The sequence below is a fragment of the Antedon mediterranea genome, chromosome 2 (genome assembly GCF_964355755.1).
Source record: "Antedon mediterranea chromosome 2, ecAntMedi1.1, whole genome shotgun sequence".
Lineage (NCBI taxonomy): Eukaryota > Metazoa > Echinodermata > Crinoidea > Comatulida > Antedonidae > Antedon > Antedon mediterranea.
The window spans coordinates 37,682,085-37,697,244 of NC_092671.1; the positions used below are offsets into that span (position 1 = coordinate 37,682,085).

A 15,160-nucleotide genomic window follows, 5' to 3' on the forward strand; every position below is an offset into this window, starting at 1 on the left:
GACCACCTAAGTGCATTACGAGTAGATATAAATGTGACATTAAACTTCCAAATTAGCACATTTAAATTACCATATGACGTAACTATGACGTTATATGGTAGTTGTGACGTCATATATTTTTATGAACACGAAACAAACATCATGAAATCCGATTTCAATAGATACTAATTCACATAGTTTGATATCTGTAAGTATCGGATGTTACACGTTAGCCATAAAGCTTCGTTCCCACTAAAACGCAACACAAGGATGTAAGCCGCAACGCAAACAACAGACCAATCAAAAGCGATGGATTATTCGAACAGTAGCTTGTCATTGGTCAACTCGCTTGCTTCTACGTCCTTGCGTTGCGTCATAATGGGAACCCAGCTTAACGAACACAGCACGCGCACTGTCAAACATTAATTATGAAAATAGTCAAAATGTGTACGTGCGCGTTTGTGACTGTTGACGCGGTGATATTTTGACATTATTACATCACATGCTATCGTAGAATTAATGAATTTAAGTCAACAGTGATTTATCAATTTAATAATAAATATTGTTCACGCGTTACTGATCTGATTACACTACCCAGAGAGCGGTTAGGGAATAACGTGTTTAGAGATGTACTTATAACCGACGGTGGCTTATGATAATGTTATGCAACAATAGTGTTACTCTAATGTAAATAAAATACTGCAGTTAAACTTGACATTTTGGTGACATTTTGTAACGTAAACCGATGTCAGGTGTTTTAATTCTTACATTGACATCAGCTGCTGTACACTGATTGTGTGCATTCACAATCGATCTGTGTCTATTGGGACTTTAGAGGGTTTTTTTTTACCAGTACGTAACATTGACATGATATTCTATGAAAAAGAATTGTGCTGGCACTATTCATATTAATAGAATATCATTATTATTGTAATATTATATTATTTGTATAGTGTTTTCTTGATAAATTAAAAACGTAACAATCTGAAAATGACAGGTTGATTGATGGGGATCGTAGTGAAATATCCGAGGCCTACGTCTATGTTCCCTCTCTTTGATATGATTCCCATATTGTTAAAATGTTATGTTAAATTATTCTGGTCCTCAAGTTAAACTGGAAACTGGAGAAATTCTGATTAGGCCCTCCACGGACCCACGGCAGCCAGCAGTGCAGCGCCTACCAGATCAGCACACTGGGAGACGTTCCCCTACTCTTTTCGAATAGTGTACCAAGTTCTTTATTGCACTGTTAAGTACCACGGGACCAACGGCTTTACAACACTACGAATGACGAGGCAATGAAAGTAAAGCATCTTGCCTAAGGATGCAATATTCCTTCTTTCCTCACTCTCTCCGCATGATTGTCTCTCCCCCCATATCTCTCTATTTACATTTTTTAGATTTGTGTTTCGTTCATATCGGCTCCTGTCGCACAATGTTTCATGTGTCAGTATTTCCGTTTAAATAATTTTTAACAATTTGAGTCGACATAATCTAGATTAACATAATATAACTAGTTATGATATTCAGGGACTTCCCTGTATCTAATCATTGAAAATTAAGTGCTCGTTTTTCTGTTGTACTATTATTATGGAATTTTATTTTTATTTTTGTAGAGTACTGTTCTAAATTATACTTAGTAGATCTTTTTTAAATTGAATATATTGTACTTCACTGTATTATGTGTGACACTGTATTATGTGTGACACTGTATTATGTGTGACACTGTATTATGTGTGACACTGTATTATGTGTGACACCGTATTATGTGTGACACGCGTTTTAAAGCTCTGTCAAACTAGTTTCACAGAAAAGTGTGATGTGCCCAAATATGATAGTGATATGACATCATCATGTCCATATATGCGCACATCATATTTTTTGTCACATAAAGTTTGATAGTGTAGACAGAGCTTTACACGCGCTGGAACGTTTTGTATTTATTTGACGCAAAGGTACGTCAATCTACGTACCAGATCATTGAAATAACAACGTTAGACACCATGTATTTCGTGTATATCCATCTATCGTGTTAAACGATTTTAGAAGAGTATAGGCATATACCATTTTAAATATACAGTATAACTTCAATTTGCAGAATTATGAAATAATTGGCTTATATTAATTTGCAATTTGATTTTCACGTGTATGATAATTCATGCAGAAAGTTGTAGGATGAATCTATGCGTGTGTATTGCTATCAATAGGCCCATTCATAGCAGTAATTGGGCAATGATTACCGGGTCATTAGTATTCATTCAGGGAATTCTGTAATTACATCCTGACTCATAACAATGCGTTTGTAGGCAAAATGTAACTATTATCTAAACATTTGTTATATCCATATGTTTACCATATGGTGAAAAAAACATGCATGTGTATTGTTATAGTTATTGAAGCTCAAAATTAAATGTATCGGCCTTCGTGTGCGGCGTATGGAAATTGCGTCTAAATACATTAATCTGACATCAGTAAAGTATGACAGCTTAATGCATGGAGTTCTAAAAGCTAACAAAGTTGATATAAAATAGGTCAATTAAAAAAGGGAAATTCCCTTTAAATGTCAATAGAAACATTTTAATATTAAAATATATAATGTATATCACCATCGTTCACAACGCATGTTATTTTTTTTAAACTTATACATTTGAGCGAGTATAGGCTACACATCTCTTCATGTGACATTAGATGCATACATCATTAGTGTGCATTACCGATTTCATATAAGTACTGGTGCCAGGCTTTGAACCCAGAATTCGCTATACCACGGTGTCACTTGAGTTACTCATAATAGTTAATTTATTAACAGTACCTTACGTATACCGGTACCTATTAATTTCATTTGATGACGTTATCATGTTAAAAATCAGAATAAAAAGCGGGTCCCGTAATTTCACCGGCTACACTGTATGTAATATGTATACAGTGTATACTGTGTGTATATACTACATGGCACAAAATAGACAGAATTCAGCACTAGCAACATATCATATTCTTCAGGTCATAATGGAATAATCTTTTTCTGTGAGGAATCTATTCCAACGTATGACATGCATGTGACATTTGTTGTGCGGATAACTATGGAGAAATAAGTAATAACTTATGAGATAAGTAACTCGTCACAGTGACGAGTTCAAAGCCAGTTAATTAATAATGTAGGTGACGTGTGTGTTATTTAGTTAGTGTGTTGATGTTCCGATACGGTTCTGACCTTGAGTATTGTAGTCTATGCCGGATTGTAGACTTTACATTGGAATAATATAACATATATAAATATGATTTGATCGTTGTATCCATATTATTCAATATTCTTAATTAACAATAATAGATACGTTTAAAATGTTAATAATACACGTTGACATTGACCCAATTCTTAGTGCTTGGTTTGAAATTCCACCACATGTTGTTTTTTTTTGTTTTTTTTGTTTGTTTTTTTATTCATACTTATCCAACAGCGAGTAACTCGCCAATTACAGGATGGATAAACTATTTAATAATTTATCGTGCTTATAAACTAAGTCTCATTTGAGGCTTAGGGAGTGGAGTTGAAAGAGTCATGAGTTACAACCCTGCACTAGGTCAGGATTGAACCCGGGACCTTGGGATTGGAAGGCAAGCACGTTAACCACCAAGCTACAGCTCCACTCCGATAATTTGAACAATAACATAGATATCTCAGCTGATGCACTATATTGATTTTAATATAAAATTATTTAATAGTACTTAGTTGGTCATGAAATATGACTTAAATTAATCAAAATGGCGTTTCATTGATACAATACGGTAACAGCACGATCCAGCGATTTGGGTTCATTTTTCGATAATGCAAAAATACATTTTAGCGCCCTCTACATAGGTCTAAAGATCGCGTATTCTTTGATAGAGCATTTGGCGTTATGACAATATGATAATAATGAGGAAAACATAATAATAATTAAATAACATCATGTTATGTAACTAGCTAAAACATTATGTTTTTGTTACATCTATGAGTCAATACAAATAAATAATGTAATTAATATTTTCATAAATGTAAATGGCATAGACTACTTTAATGAAGTTTTTTTACAGAAATTAAAACTATTGATATTTATATTTTTAATTTCGATAATACTGTACAAATCATCATTTTTAAACGTAGCGCCCTCTAGTAGTTTCTTTTACGAATTTTCCAAATCCCTGGGAAAATCCTGAAAGTTTTGTAACTATAGTGGGCGCTATTGATGATTGCATTGGTTGCTGTGATTTGTGCTAAGCACACATCTAATTGCACGCATGTCACAAGTGGTCGAGCGCGATATGCAAGTTTTGGAATAAGCAGACGATAAGAACGAAATTTTTGGAATGTTTCCAGCCGTTTTACGGCAATCATCAAGGCCCGGTGGTCAAGGGGATTCAGGAGATGACCATCTTGGACAGGTAAGCTTAAAAATACTTGTATTTAACTTTGAAAAAACGTTTATAATGCATGTTTAAAGATGAATTTATTAGATAGGCCTAGCTATAGCTACTTAGGCCTAGCTATAGCTACTTAGGCCTAGTAAGTATAGTAGTTAGTAGGCCCAGGGAAGTGTAATTTAACTCTTCCCTGGTAGGCCTTAAGGAACATGGCTACAGCCTTGTTTTTTAATTTTTTGAAACACACTCCTCTGCCTCTCATGTAACCAGCACCACACCAAGTGTAGTACCCTTGAGCACCTCCCTGCTTGTTTTGATCCTTAAGAATCGTTAAGCAGTACCCGAAAGAAGAAGAAGAAGAAGGTAGTAAGGATATCAATGATTCTGTTCTAATCATCAGCCGATATTTTAATCCCAGAGGATGGATATAGTTCTAAATAATCACAACAAAATCCAAAAATGTTCTCAATGTTTTAAACATAGTGTTTAACAATACATTTAATCACTGAACCACATTGACTTTCTACTACGATTAGATTATGCTTAATAGTTTTCTAATTTGAATTGCTAATATTTGATTTAATTTAAAGCCCCCTTCCCTACGTTTTTTAGATCTAATTTAAGATCACAAACTATATTTAAAGCCCCATTCCCTACGTTTTTTAGATCTAATTTAAGATCACAAACTATATTTAATGTAAAAATAATACTATATGGTCCTATTGCGATAACTTTTTTCGTCTTTAAACGGTTAAAAATGTGAAAAATAAGTCGATTTTAATAATTATAGCGGCCCGCTATAAATCCCAAAATGCATTGCGCGCGGATTGATATTTTTGTTTTTCACCTGTAATTCGCCCACTTTTCGATCGATCGTGAGGCCAAAACAAATGGAAGACTCCTAACTTTTCAGCGAAAATACCGGGTTTTCCCCAATTTGTATCAACGGAGTCTGGCAAAAAAAGAAAGACAATTAATGCAGCAACTATACAACGTCAGGCTAGGTATATTGCTAGCGTACGATGTTCGTACGTTACCGATGTTTACCAGCTAGGCCTACAAAACTAAGCCTAGCTAGGCTAGGCCTAAGACCATCCACGAGAGGTCGATCGCCGCGAGCTACTTAGGTAGTGCATTGTTTCTCACTTTTTATCATAATTTACCATAAAACGTACATTTAAGACAAGGAATGACATGGTTTAATGTTTTTAAAGTGATATATATGTATTATTTTCCAAAAAACGTCCAAATTTGCAGGGAAGGGGTCTTTAATATTATATGAATTTATTGAACTCTGTGCTATGGGGAAAAACCTTGTTTGATTTAAATCTACCTTTTAGATAGGCCTAGAAAGATGGATATCTTCATAAATATAAATATTGATCACTTAAAACTCATAGTTCAGTATAAAAAAAAAATTTTTTTAATTTTTTGATGTGCAGGTCTCGGCTTCAATATCTCGACTAAATGCCAGCTACACTCAGCTAGGTGGTGCAACAGGCTCTAGACAAAAAATGGTAAGCTTTACATATAACCCCACTCATCAAAGTCATATATTACATAAGCTCTGTCTACACTATCAAACTAGTTTGACAAAAAAAGTGTGATGTACCCAGATATGGTAGTGATATGCCTAAATAAATGGTAGTGATATGCCCACATATGGTAGTGATATGACATCATCATGTCCATATATGGGCAAATGACATTGTTTTGTCACATAAAGTTTGATAGTGTATACAAGGCTATATACTCTGTCATTGTATTTAGAGCTTACAAAGGAACAGACTACACTTAGGTCTAACTATTCACCCTTTTAGGCTAATGGCCTGATAAGTCAAAAGCTTAATAGAATTTTCCTTTAAAATATGTCCATCACAAATTACTAGATTTTGTGTTAAGCTCTGTACCTAAACTATCAAACTTTATGTGACCAAAGATTGTGATGTGCCCATATAGGGAAACGATAACATATCACTACCATATTTGGGGATATCACTACCATATTTGGGTACAGTACATCAAACTAAATCATACACATAAAAAATCAATCATGAAACGATAGTTATTACTAAATTAGGTTATCGACAATCAGGCCCTAATTGAATTCTACAAGTGATATCTGTATCATCAACGATAACTAGTCCTTGGACAGTAAAGTCAATTCATATTCGTATAAATAATTTAAGTTTGTTACAAATTGGAGTATACTTGTTGTGCTAGTTAATATATATTGCAGCCTCCCTTCCGTTTAGTATCCACAAAACAATTAAATGTAATACATATCTTAATACAATTAATAAGAACGCTCTGATTATTATGAATATGACTAAATCAAACAAGTGTACCAAAATCAATAGCAGACTACTACTGCTACAAACTCAAATTAACCCTTTAAACAAATTTAACCTTGAACAATTATTTTCAAACAATTTTTTTTCTGTTGTGATATTGAGTTAGTTCTGTTATTTATTTATTATTATTTTGTCTATGTTAGTTTATCTACAATAAATTCATTTACAGTTTCACAGAATAATAATAAGAAGAATAAATTATAATTGATTGAAAAAAATGATATCTCTATAATAATAGTCAATAGTGACTAAAATAACTTGTTTTTCAGTTGTAAATTTGATACCACTGTGAGTTTCATGAGCAATGCATCAAATTGCATTTTTTTCTTCAGGGTAAAATACCTTATTTAATGGAAAATTCTTTAAATTGAACAAAATTAATAAACATTTTCTGAAAATACACCAGAGAAATTTTGTTGAATTGCATAAAGTTTTAAACCAACATTAAAAAATGTAAACTAATATTATTTCTCTGTGGTATTATATTAGTCTAAGGCTTATTAAAAAAATATGTTACATCCAAACATAAAAGGAATTATTATATTTATTTTTTTTAATTATTGATTAATAATAATAATTATAGATAAAACTGTATACTGTACTTGTACACCAACATAGCCATATATTGTAATAACAGAGACATATGACACCATAGTGCCTCGCAGTTAAGTTTTGCTTTGTCATTTGTGGTAATTTGTTAGTCATGCGCTAGCAATATTGAATGCTTAGCGTCGTCGCAAATTGAGGCCCAAATGTTTAAACATGCTTGTGAAATGAAATTCAAGTCTGCTATGTTGTTATTTTACGACAAAATGGAGAATAAATTTGTCTTATATGTTGTAGCATGTGTTAAAGCAAGCAGCAAAAACTGACTTGGGAATCCAATCGGGTCGTAACGGTGGCGACAAACAACTTTAATATTCGAACGCAAATAGCATTTAATCACTTGAGAAATACATAGGTTTTGTAAGCAGTATCTGATAAGAGTTGATGTTCTTTCTTTGAATATATAATATTTGTGCGAATTCCTTAAAATGAAGTTAATTTAATACAAAATTAATTTAATTTCAAAATATATTGATATTTATGATGATGATAAAGATAGTAAATGTACTATAGTTTCTGTTTACATTGAATGTCATATTATACGCATCTCATTAACATTAATTATAAAACTGTGTCATCACTTCATTGTGATGTAGAAAAATGTTGTTTCATATTTAATCATGTTGTAATCATCAACATTTATATACATAAAAATAATGTTTTCCAGATTTCTTAATTTGCTAAAAATTTGAAACATTTTTTGCACACATATTTGTAGAGTCAAACGAACATTTCAATCCCATGATGCAAATCTACTAGATATTATTAAATGTTGCACTATAACATATCGTAAATGTTTAATTACCAATTGATGTTATAGCTATTTCTGCTAACCATAGAGCAATTTAATAGATGGATGTTAACCTAGGTTGACAGTGTTAGATAGGCAGCCTACTGCTAGAATTAATATGTGAGATATGAGACTAATGTATTGTATGGTATATAAACAGATTTCAATAGATAGACCAGCAAGAATAAATGAGATATAAATGCCATTCACAAATTGATGAGACAAAATGCTGCAGCTATCTGTATCTTTCTATCATGTTTGTATGTATAGTAATCCATACCTGTACCACATGAGGGATAAAAATAAATATTTTTAATATCGAGTTGCATCAAGACTGTAATTATCATCAATTGTCAATATTACTTTGTTTACCAGCAATTTATATTTTTACATATTGTATACATATTTTATACAGTATTTGGTTAAATAATGCACCACATTGTTTGTTGTGCATCTTAGTGTCTATTTCGTGCCTAGCTTACCTGGATAAACCGACAATAGCCATTTTTTTTTAGATATAATTTTAATTTTTTTATTTTCATTGAACACTCCTCTCCACAAATGGTATAGTCCGTAAACTATACCCTGAGGTGGAAGCCTTCCCACAAACCATTGTTTTGCATCTTAGTTTATCCAGTATCTTAGGAATTACCTAGATACAGTGTCACATGTTTGTCATTTTATGGTTAGGGTTAAAATATAACATTTGATACTGTTAAATTGTACTTTAAATTATGCCATTTACTAAGATGAAATTTGAGAATACAGTAGGTTACAAATTTCTATAGTTTTTTTTTTTACGGGGTTAATACATTTTAAATAAATTGCTTTTCTTGGAAGAACAAACATGATCCATTTGAAATGACATAATGCGGAATAATTCATGTACCGAAATAAATGTTTTAGAATTTGCAAGAAACACTAAATGGATACAAAGTCTTTATATGTGGAAAGAAGCATTGCCATAAAAAGTTAATACTTAATTTTTTATAGTGTACATTTTTCAGCTCATTTGTTTCATAATGCTTTTATTTGCTGAGAAATTCAGTAAATCAATAAATAAAGGTCCCTTGCCAAGCTTTAGTTGTGGTGTTTTAGAACGTACTAAAACCAGTACAACAGATGCGGAGATTTATTAACAATGAGTACAGTTAAATCTGATTCAAGTGTACAGTGAGTAAAGCTCTCTTAAATACTGAAATAACCAAATGACTAAAATATATATGGTAACAATAAATGTATGTTAAATAGTTTTGTCTAGTACACTGACGTTAATATAGTATTGAACATTCAAAACTATATAAACATCTAAAGCGCTGTTTACACTACCAAAAAAGTGTGATGTGCCCAAATATGGTAGTGATATGACCAAACATGGTAGTTCTATGACATAATTATGTCCATAGGAACATAGTTTGATTTATAGTTTTGTCGTACACTAATGTTAATACAGTATTTGGACATTCAAAACTATATATTATAAATTTTATTTTAAATCCAAAGGCAACTAAAACTGAAAAAATGACAATGCTGTGTTTTAAAATGTTATTTTAAAACATCTTTTAGCTCTGTCTACTGTACACTATCAAAAAAGTGTGATGTGCCCAAATATGGTATTGATATGACCAAACAAGGTATTGATGTGACATCATCATGTCCATATATAGGAACATCACATTTTAATCATAAAGTTTGACAAGGCTTAACATTGTCTAGAAATTATGAAAATGTTCTGAAGTCTGTAGTACTGTACTGTATATATAAATAACACTAATGTTAATACAGTATTTGGACATTCAAAACTATATATTATAAATTTTATTTTAAATCCAAAGGCAACTAAAACTGAAAAAATGACAATGCTGTGTTTTAAAATGTTATTTTAAAACATCTTTTAGCTCTGTCTACTGTACACTATCAAAAAAGTGTGATGTGCCCAAATATGGTATTGATATGACCAAACAAGGTATTGATGTGACATCATCATGTCCATATATAGGAACATCACATTTTAATCATAAAGTTTGACAAGGCTTAACATTGTCTAGAAATTATGAAAATGTGCTGTATATATAAATATTTAAAAAATAAATTAGAGCCATAAGTGATTTGAATCATTCATGTTGTTTTGCTTTTAATATTGGATCAAATTTATTGATTCATAAGAGACTACAGACGCTTATTTGCATTTAAAGTGCCCACATTATTAACACCTTCACAACTTCACAAGTTTGACTGTTAAATTTTGATTTTAATTTTTTATTTATTGGACGGAAATTAAATGTTTGTTTCTGTGATACAATATAAATTGGTGTCTTCTAAAGAAAAATAAAAAATAATGTTTAAATATATTGATAAATACAATACAATATTATTATAAATTAAACAACAATTAATAGAGAAAAAAAGTACCATTGAACGACCTATCGTTCAATAGTGCGTACTATTGTACGCCATGTGACCCACAATTGCCCAATCAAAATCCTATTTTTATACATTGCAAAATTTGATGATGTGATATTGGTTTGCGTCACAATTTAATTGTGACGCAATATAACAACTGTTGTGTATGTCAACGTTATTTAAAAGATGCAATTATTATTAGGTTATTTAAACCAACTGGCATTTTATTTTGTTGACATAAACTAAACTAGAGTAGAATTAGTTATTCTCATTTGATTGAATGAGACATATGTCCCTTTTTATAAACATAAATACTACTTTGAAATAGTTCAAATGGACTATAAATAATCTACTATTTTCGTGGGAGCTACGAAAGATCGACCTCAAAGAATGATTGCAAATAAGTTATGTTAGTCAAAATTATCACCAACATAAAATAACCTATATTGCTTCCATGAGAAATTATGTTTGCACCTCAAGTTACACGAGCTGTGTATGTTATGTTTGCAAAACCAACCTGCACTCTTAAGCTCTGTCTACACTATCAAACTTGTTCGTCAAAAAAAGTGTGCTGTGCCCAAATATGGTAGTGGTATGTCCAAATATGGTGGTGATATGACATCATCACATCCATATATGGACACATCAAATTTTTTGTCACATAAAGTTTGATAAAGTATAGACAAGGCTTTACATTCTCACTTCTGTGTACGTTAGTTTAGAATAACATTCAATATCAATATTTTACAGCATATAACAACAAATTTGTAAACAAGGTTAAAGATGTCTTGTCTCCCTGAAAAAACAATTCTTAAAATTGTTTTGGTTGAATATGACAGTTTTATACTTTTGCTTTTCCGCTACTCTCCTGTTATACTTATATGTTTGTTTTTTAGCTATGTAGAAAGATTGAAAATAAATAAATAAATAAATAAATATGCCATTATAATGTCACATATAGTAATCATCTTTGACCAAAAATTGGATCGAAAAAAAAAAAAGGATTTAACTGAAAAACCTGTACTTTAAAAAAAAAAGGTAAAATTGGCTGCCAGCCAATTTTTTTTTTTTAATTGGTCATTTATAAGTCAAAAAATTTTTTCCCTGTTTCTTTCTACAAAAGTGATTAGCTTTATCAAACTACTGTACAAAATAACCTATTCAAAGTCTAATTTAATTAATCTTCATTTTTCATGATTTTTAGGGACAATACAGTACATCTTTAAATATTAATATGTATTTAAAAAAAAACAACATTTATTGTGAATACTTTAATTAATTCAATCGACGTACTTCTGAGAAATTCATTTATGTATCAATGGCGGATGGTATTGTTTAGTGATATTCCATACTGTACGTTGGTAAATACCAAACTCAATATGGATTTACAGAATACAATGGCAGGCCATATTAAATACAGATTTGTAAATGAATCTCAGTCAATAGTTAGTATAACTAGAACAGTATTAGTATAACCGACAAACCTATTCTATGGTCCTGTATCTGATTGGAAAAAAAGATAACCGGTTACTACATGTAAAAGAATCAGCCCCATTTTCTTCGGTGCAGAAACAAGACAAATTTTATGGTTAAATGGCAGCCTAAAAATAACAGTTAAAAACACCAATTGATTCGTTGTTGGAACGCCATTTAACTGGTTATCGCTGCGCAACTTTTAGTTGCAATGCAAAATAACGGTTATTTGATTGACAGCTGTAGTATCTTAAACATTTGACTGTCATATTGCATCTTGAGTAATTTTAAGGTTTTTAGTTAACGACCAACCACAAATTTAAACGATTTATTTGGTAGAAGAAGTTGAGCAGAAATATGTCTGCCTAAACATTTGTTTGTTGAAATAAACGGTTTATTCGGCGGTATACAGCAGAACGAGCCCTTCTCTCTAAACAGACCAGTCTGTTTCGTGCATAGTTTACCTGGATAAACCAACAATAGCCCATGCTCTCCAGAGGGAGGCCAAATATCTAGTTTCCAGAGTGTTTTCAGGGTTTCTAGTTTTAAGGAGTCTAGTCTTTAGGCAATGTCTGGTTTTGGCAGAGTCCTCATGTTTTGTCGATTGACTTGTTTTTGTAGATGGTAACTAAAATATAAACAGTGATTTGCTCCATTTTGTTATCTTTAACTAATTGACTAATTTGGTCAGGTGTAGTAATCTCAAATCTAAATTAAAGCTGTTACTGTTAATTGGATTCTCAAGAATGTTTATGTTACAACACGCTGTTAACAAAGTTGAAAATAAACAAAATGTACGCCGAGAATTCATTGGTTCTTCAGTAACTCTGGAATTAGAACTAGGATTTACATTGGCATGTTAAAGATTAATCAAAGATAAGTACACTTTGTAGTATGTTTTTGTTACTAGCATTTAAAGTACTGTTCTTTTAGAATTCTGCACAGAGTAGATAATGCAGAGTAACAGTACAGGACTTTTTTTTAACGTCAATTTCTCATAAATTGTTTATAACTCGGATTTTCTGAATATGAAAAAGATATTAGTTGAAACTAAGGTAAGTTTGATACATACAACTCTTGTTAATGTTACTGTTCTTTTAGCCGTCTTCTCGTGAAGACACATGGCCGTCATTGACGGATACTTAGTATCAGTTCACTTCACTGCTGGTGTACTCAAGATCTACGTTTATACCCTGCTATACACTTATTATTGATTTATATAACATTGAGAATAAGAGCTACGTTACTTGTATTAAAATATTTAAATTGTACTAGTAATCAAGCTGACCTAGGGTGGGTCACAAGTGATTTTCCAAATTCAAGTTTAACTAGACATGTAACTCGTCACTTTGACGAGTTAGTTATCCGCACGACAAACGCCACGTGCTCGTCATACGTTGGAATATTCCACACAGAAAAACATTATGGCATTATGACCTGAACTGATGAATATGATAATAGTTGTTAGTGCTGAATTCTGTCAATTTTGTGTCATATAGTATATAGTACAAACAGTATAATCTGTATATATATTATATACAGTGTAGAATAGGTGAAATTACGGGACCCGCCATTTATTTCAATTTTTAACATGGAGACGGTATCAAAATGAAACACTAAGGTAGCAATTTCGGAAGGAAATTATCTCGGCAACAACATATTAATTTGTAGAAGAAATTAAAATACGTAAAATATTGATGCGCGCTCTTTTAAATGTAATGAATTATGATGCAAAAGATGAAAATACGACTTTTTTTATTTAACTGGCCATATGATGACGTCACAACATCCGATTGGCAACATTTTCACATGATTTCCTATGTGCAATCAAATAGCTTCTAGAAAACGTTTTAATCGTGATTATCAGATTTTATTCTTACGAGCTATAACAGATTAAAATTTACTGTAAAGATGAAATTAATGCCACACGTAATTTAAATTTTTAGGCATGATGACGTCACAAAAATTAAAAAAAAGTTAATTCATGCGAAAGATAGTTGATTGACCTACACAATATTAAAATCGGGGTGAAAATGATAAACGAATAAGTGGAGAAGCGCTCTATTAAATGTGATGAGCTATGAAGAAAGATACAAAAATCCTAAATTGTATATTCGCGTGGCCACACGATGACGTCACAATGTCCGATTAGCCATATTAATACATGATCCGATATCTACAACTCATCAACTTCCAGAAAATGTCATCCACAAAAAGTTGACCGTGCAGTTTAGAAATTACGACTGTTTAAAAAAAGGCATAATTTTTACGAATTTTTGAATTTTTCATCAAAAACGCGCGCAAATTGTCCAATTCGACGTGCTCGTATGACGTAACTTTAAGTCGAAATTGTTTAAAAGTTGGTAAAATTACTAGAAAAGGCTGGAAAAACATAAATCACGCGAAAAAAATATGTTTTCCACGCTACGTGCGCACCGCACACGTTAAAATTTGCGCACGCGTGGGAATTTTTGACATGCTTAAAATGACATGAAACGCGTAGAAAGTTGATTATAAATTAATTTTGCGCATTTTGAAATTTTAAATGCGCGTGCGCGCGTAACTTTGTGTAAAACACGCAATTTTTTTTCAACAGAAAGTTAGCGCATGATATAAATTAAACTTTTGAAAAGTTTCAATTTAAAATGTTATTTGGTTTTTGACCTATGTTAAATACGAGAAAATCGTTAAATCGCGCGTAAGTCACGTTGCGCAATTGTAAACATCCTGAAAAGCTTCGCTGCACAACTTCATATGAATGAAGATATGTTGAGAAAGTTACGAAATGTTATGTTCGCAAGTTTTACAGATACGGGTGACACAAAATTTACAGAAAGAAAGAAGACTAGACATGTAACTCGTCACTTTGACGAGTTTGGTTATCCGCCGCGCAAGTGGTGCAACATTAACATTAAGGGGATAGGTTGAGGACAAAAGGAAGTGTTCACGTTGGCATTATGACCTGAACTGAAGAATATGATCTGTTGTTATTGCTGAATTTTATTATTTAAATTCATATATAGTATACACAGTATAATCTGTATCCATATCACATACAGTGTAGAATATGTGAACTTACGGGACCCGCTATTTATTGCAATTTTTAACATGTTGACGGTTTTAAAATGAAACGGGAAGGTAGCAATTCCGAAAGGAA

The 15,160-nt window shown here is 31.8% G+C and overlaps 1 protein-coding gene across 2 annotated transcripts in view; it reads left to right on the top strand.

The window, feature by feature from the left end:
- Positions 1-4,281: 4,281 nt before the first annotated feature.
- LOC140040983 (prolyl endopeptidase FAP-like) overlaps positions 4,282-15,160 on the top strand; it is a 118,324-nt gene continuing 107,445 nt past the window's right edge. For both annotated transcript variants that reach the window (XM_072087299.1, XM_072087301.1), the window contains exons 1-2: positions 4,282-4,398; positions 5,820-5,894. In XM_072087299.1, the coding sequence (XP_071943400.1) occupies positions 4,324-4,398; positions 5,820-5,894 (150 nt within the window). In that variant the 5' untranslated portion in view covers positions 4,282-4,323. The remainder of the gene's footprint in view (positions 4,399-5,819; positions 5,895-15,160) is intronic.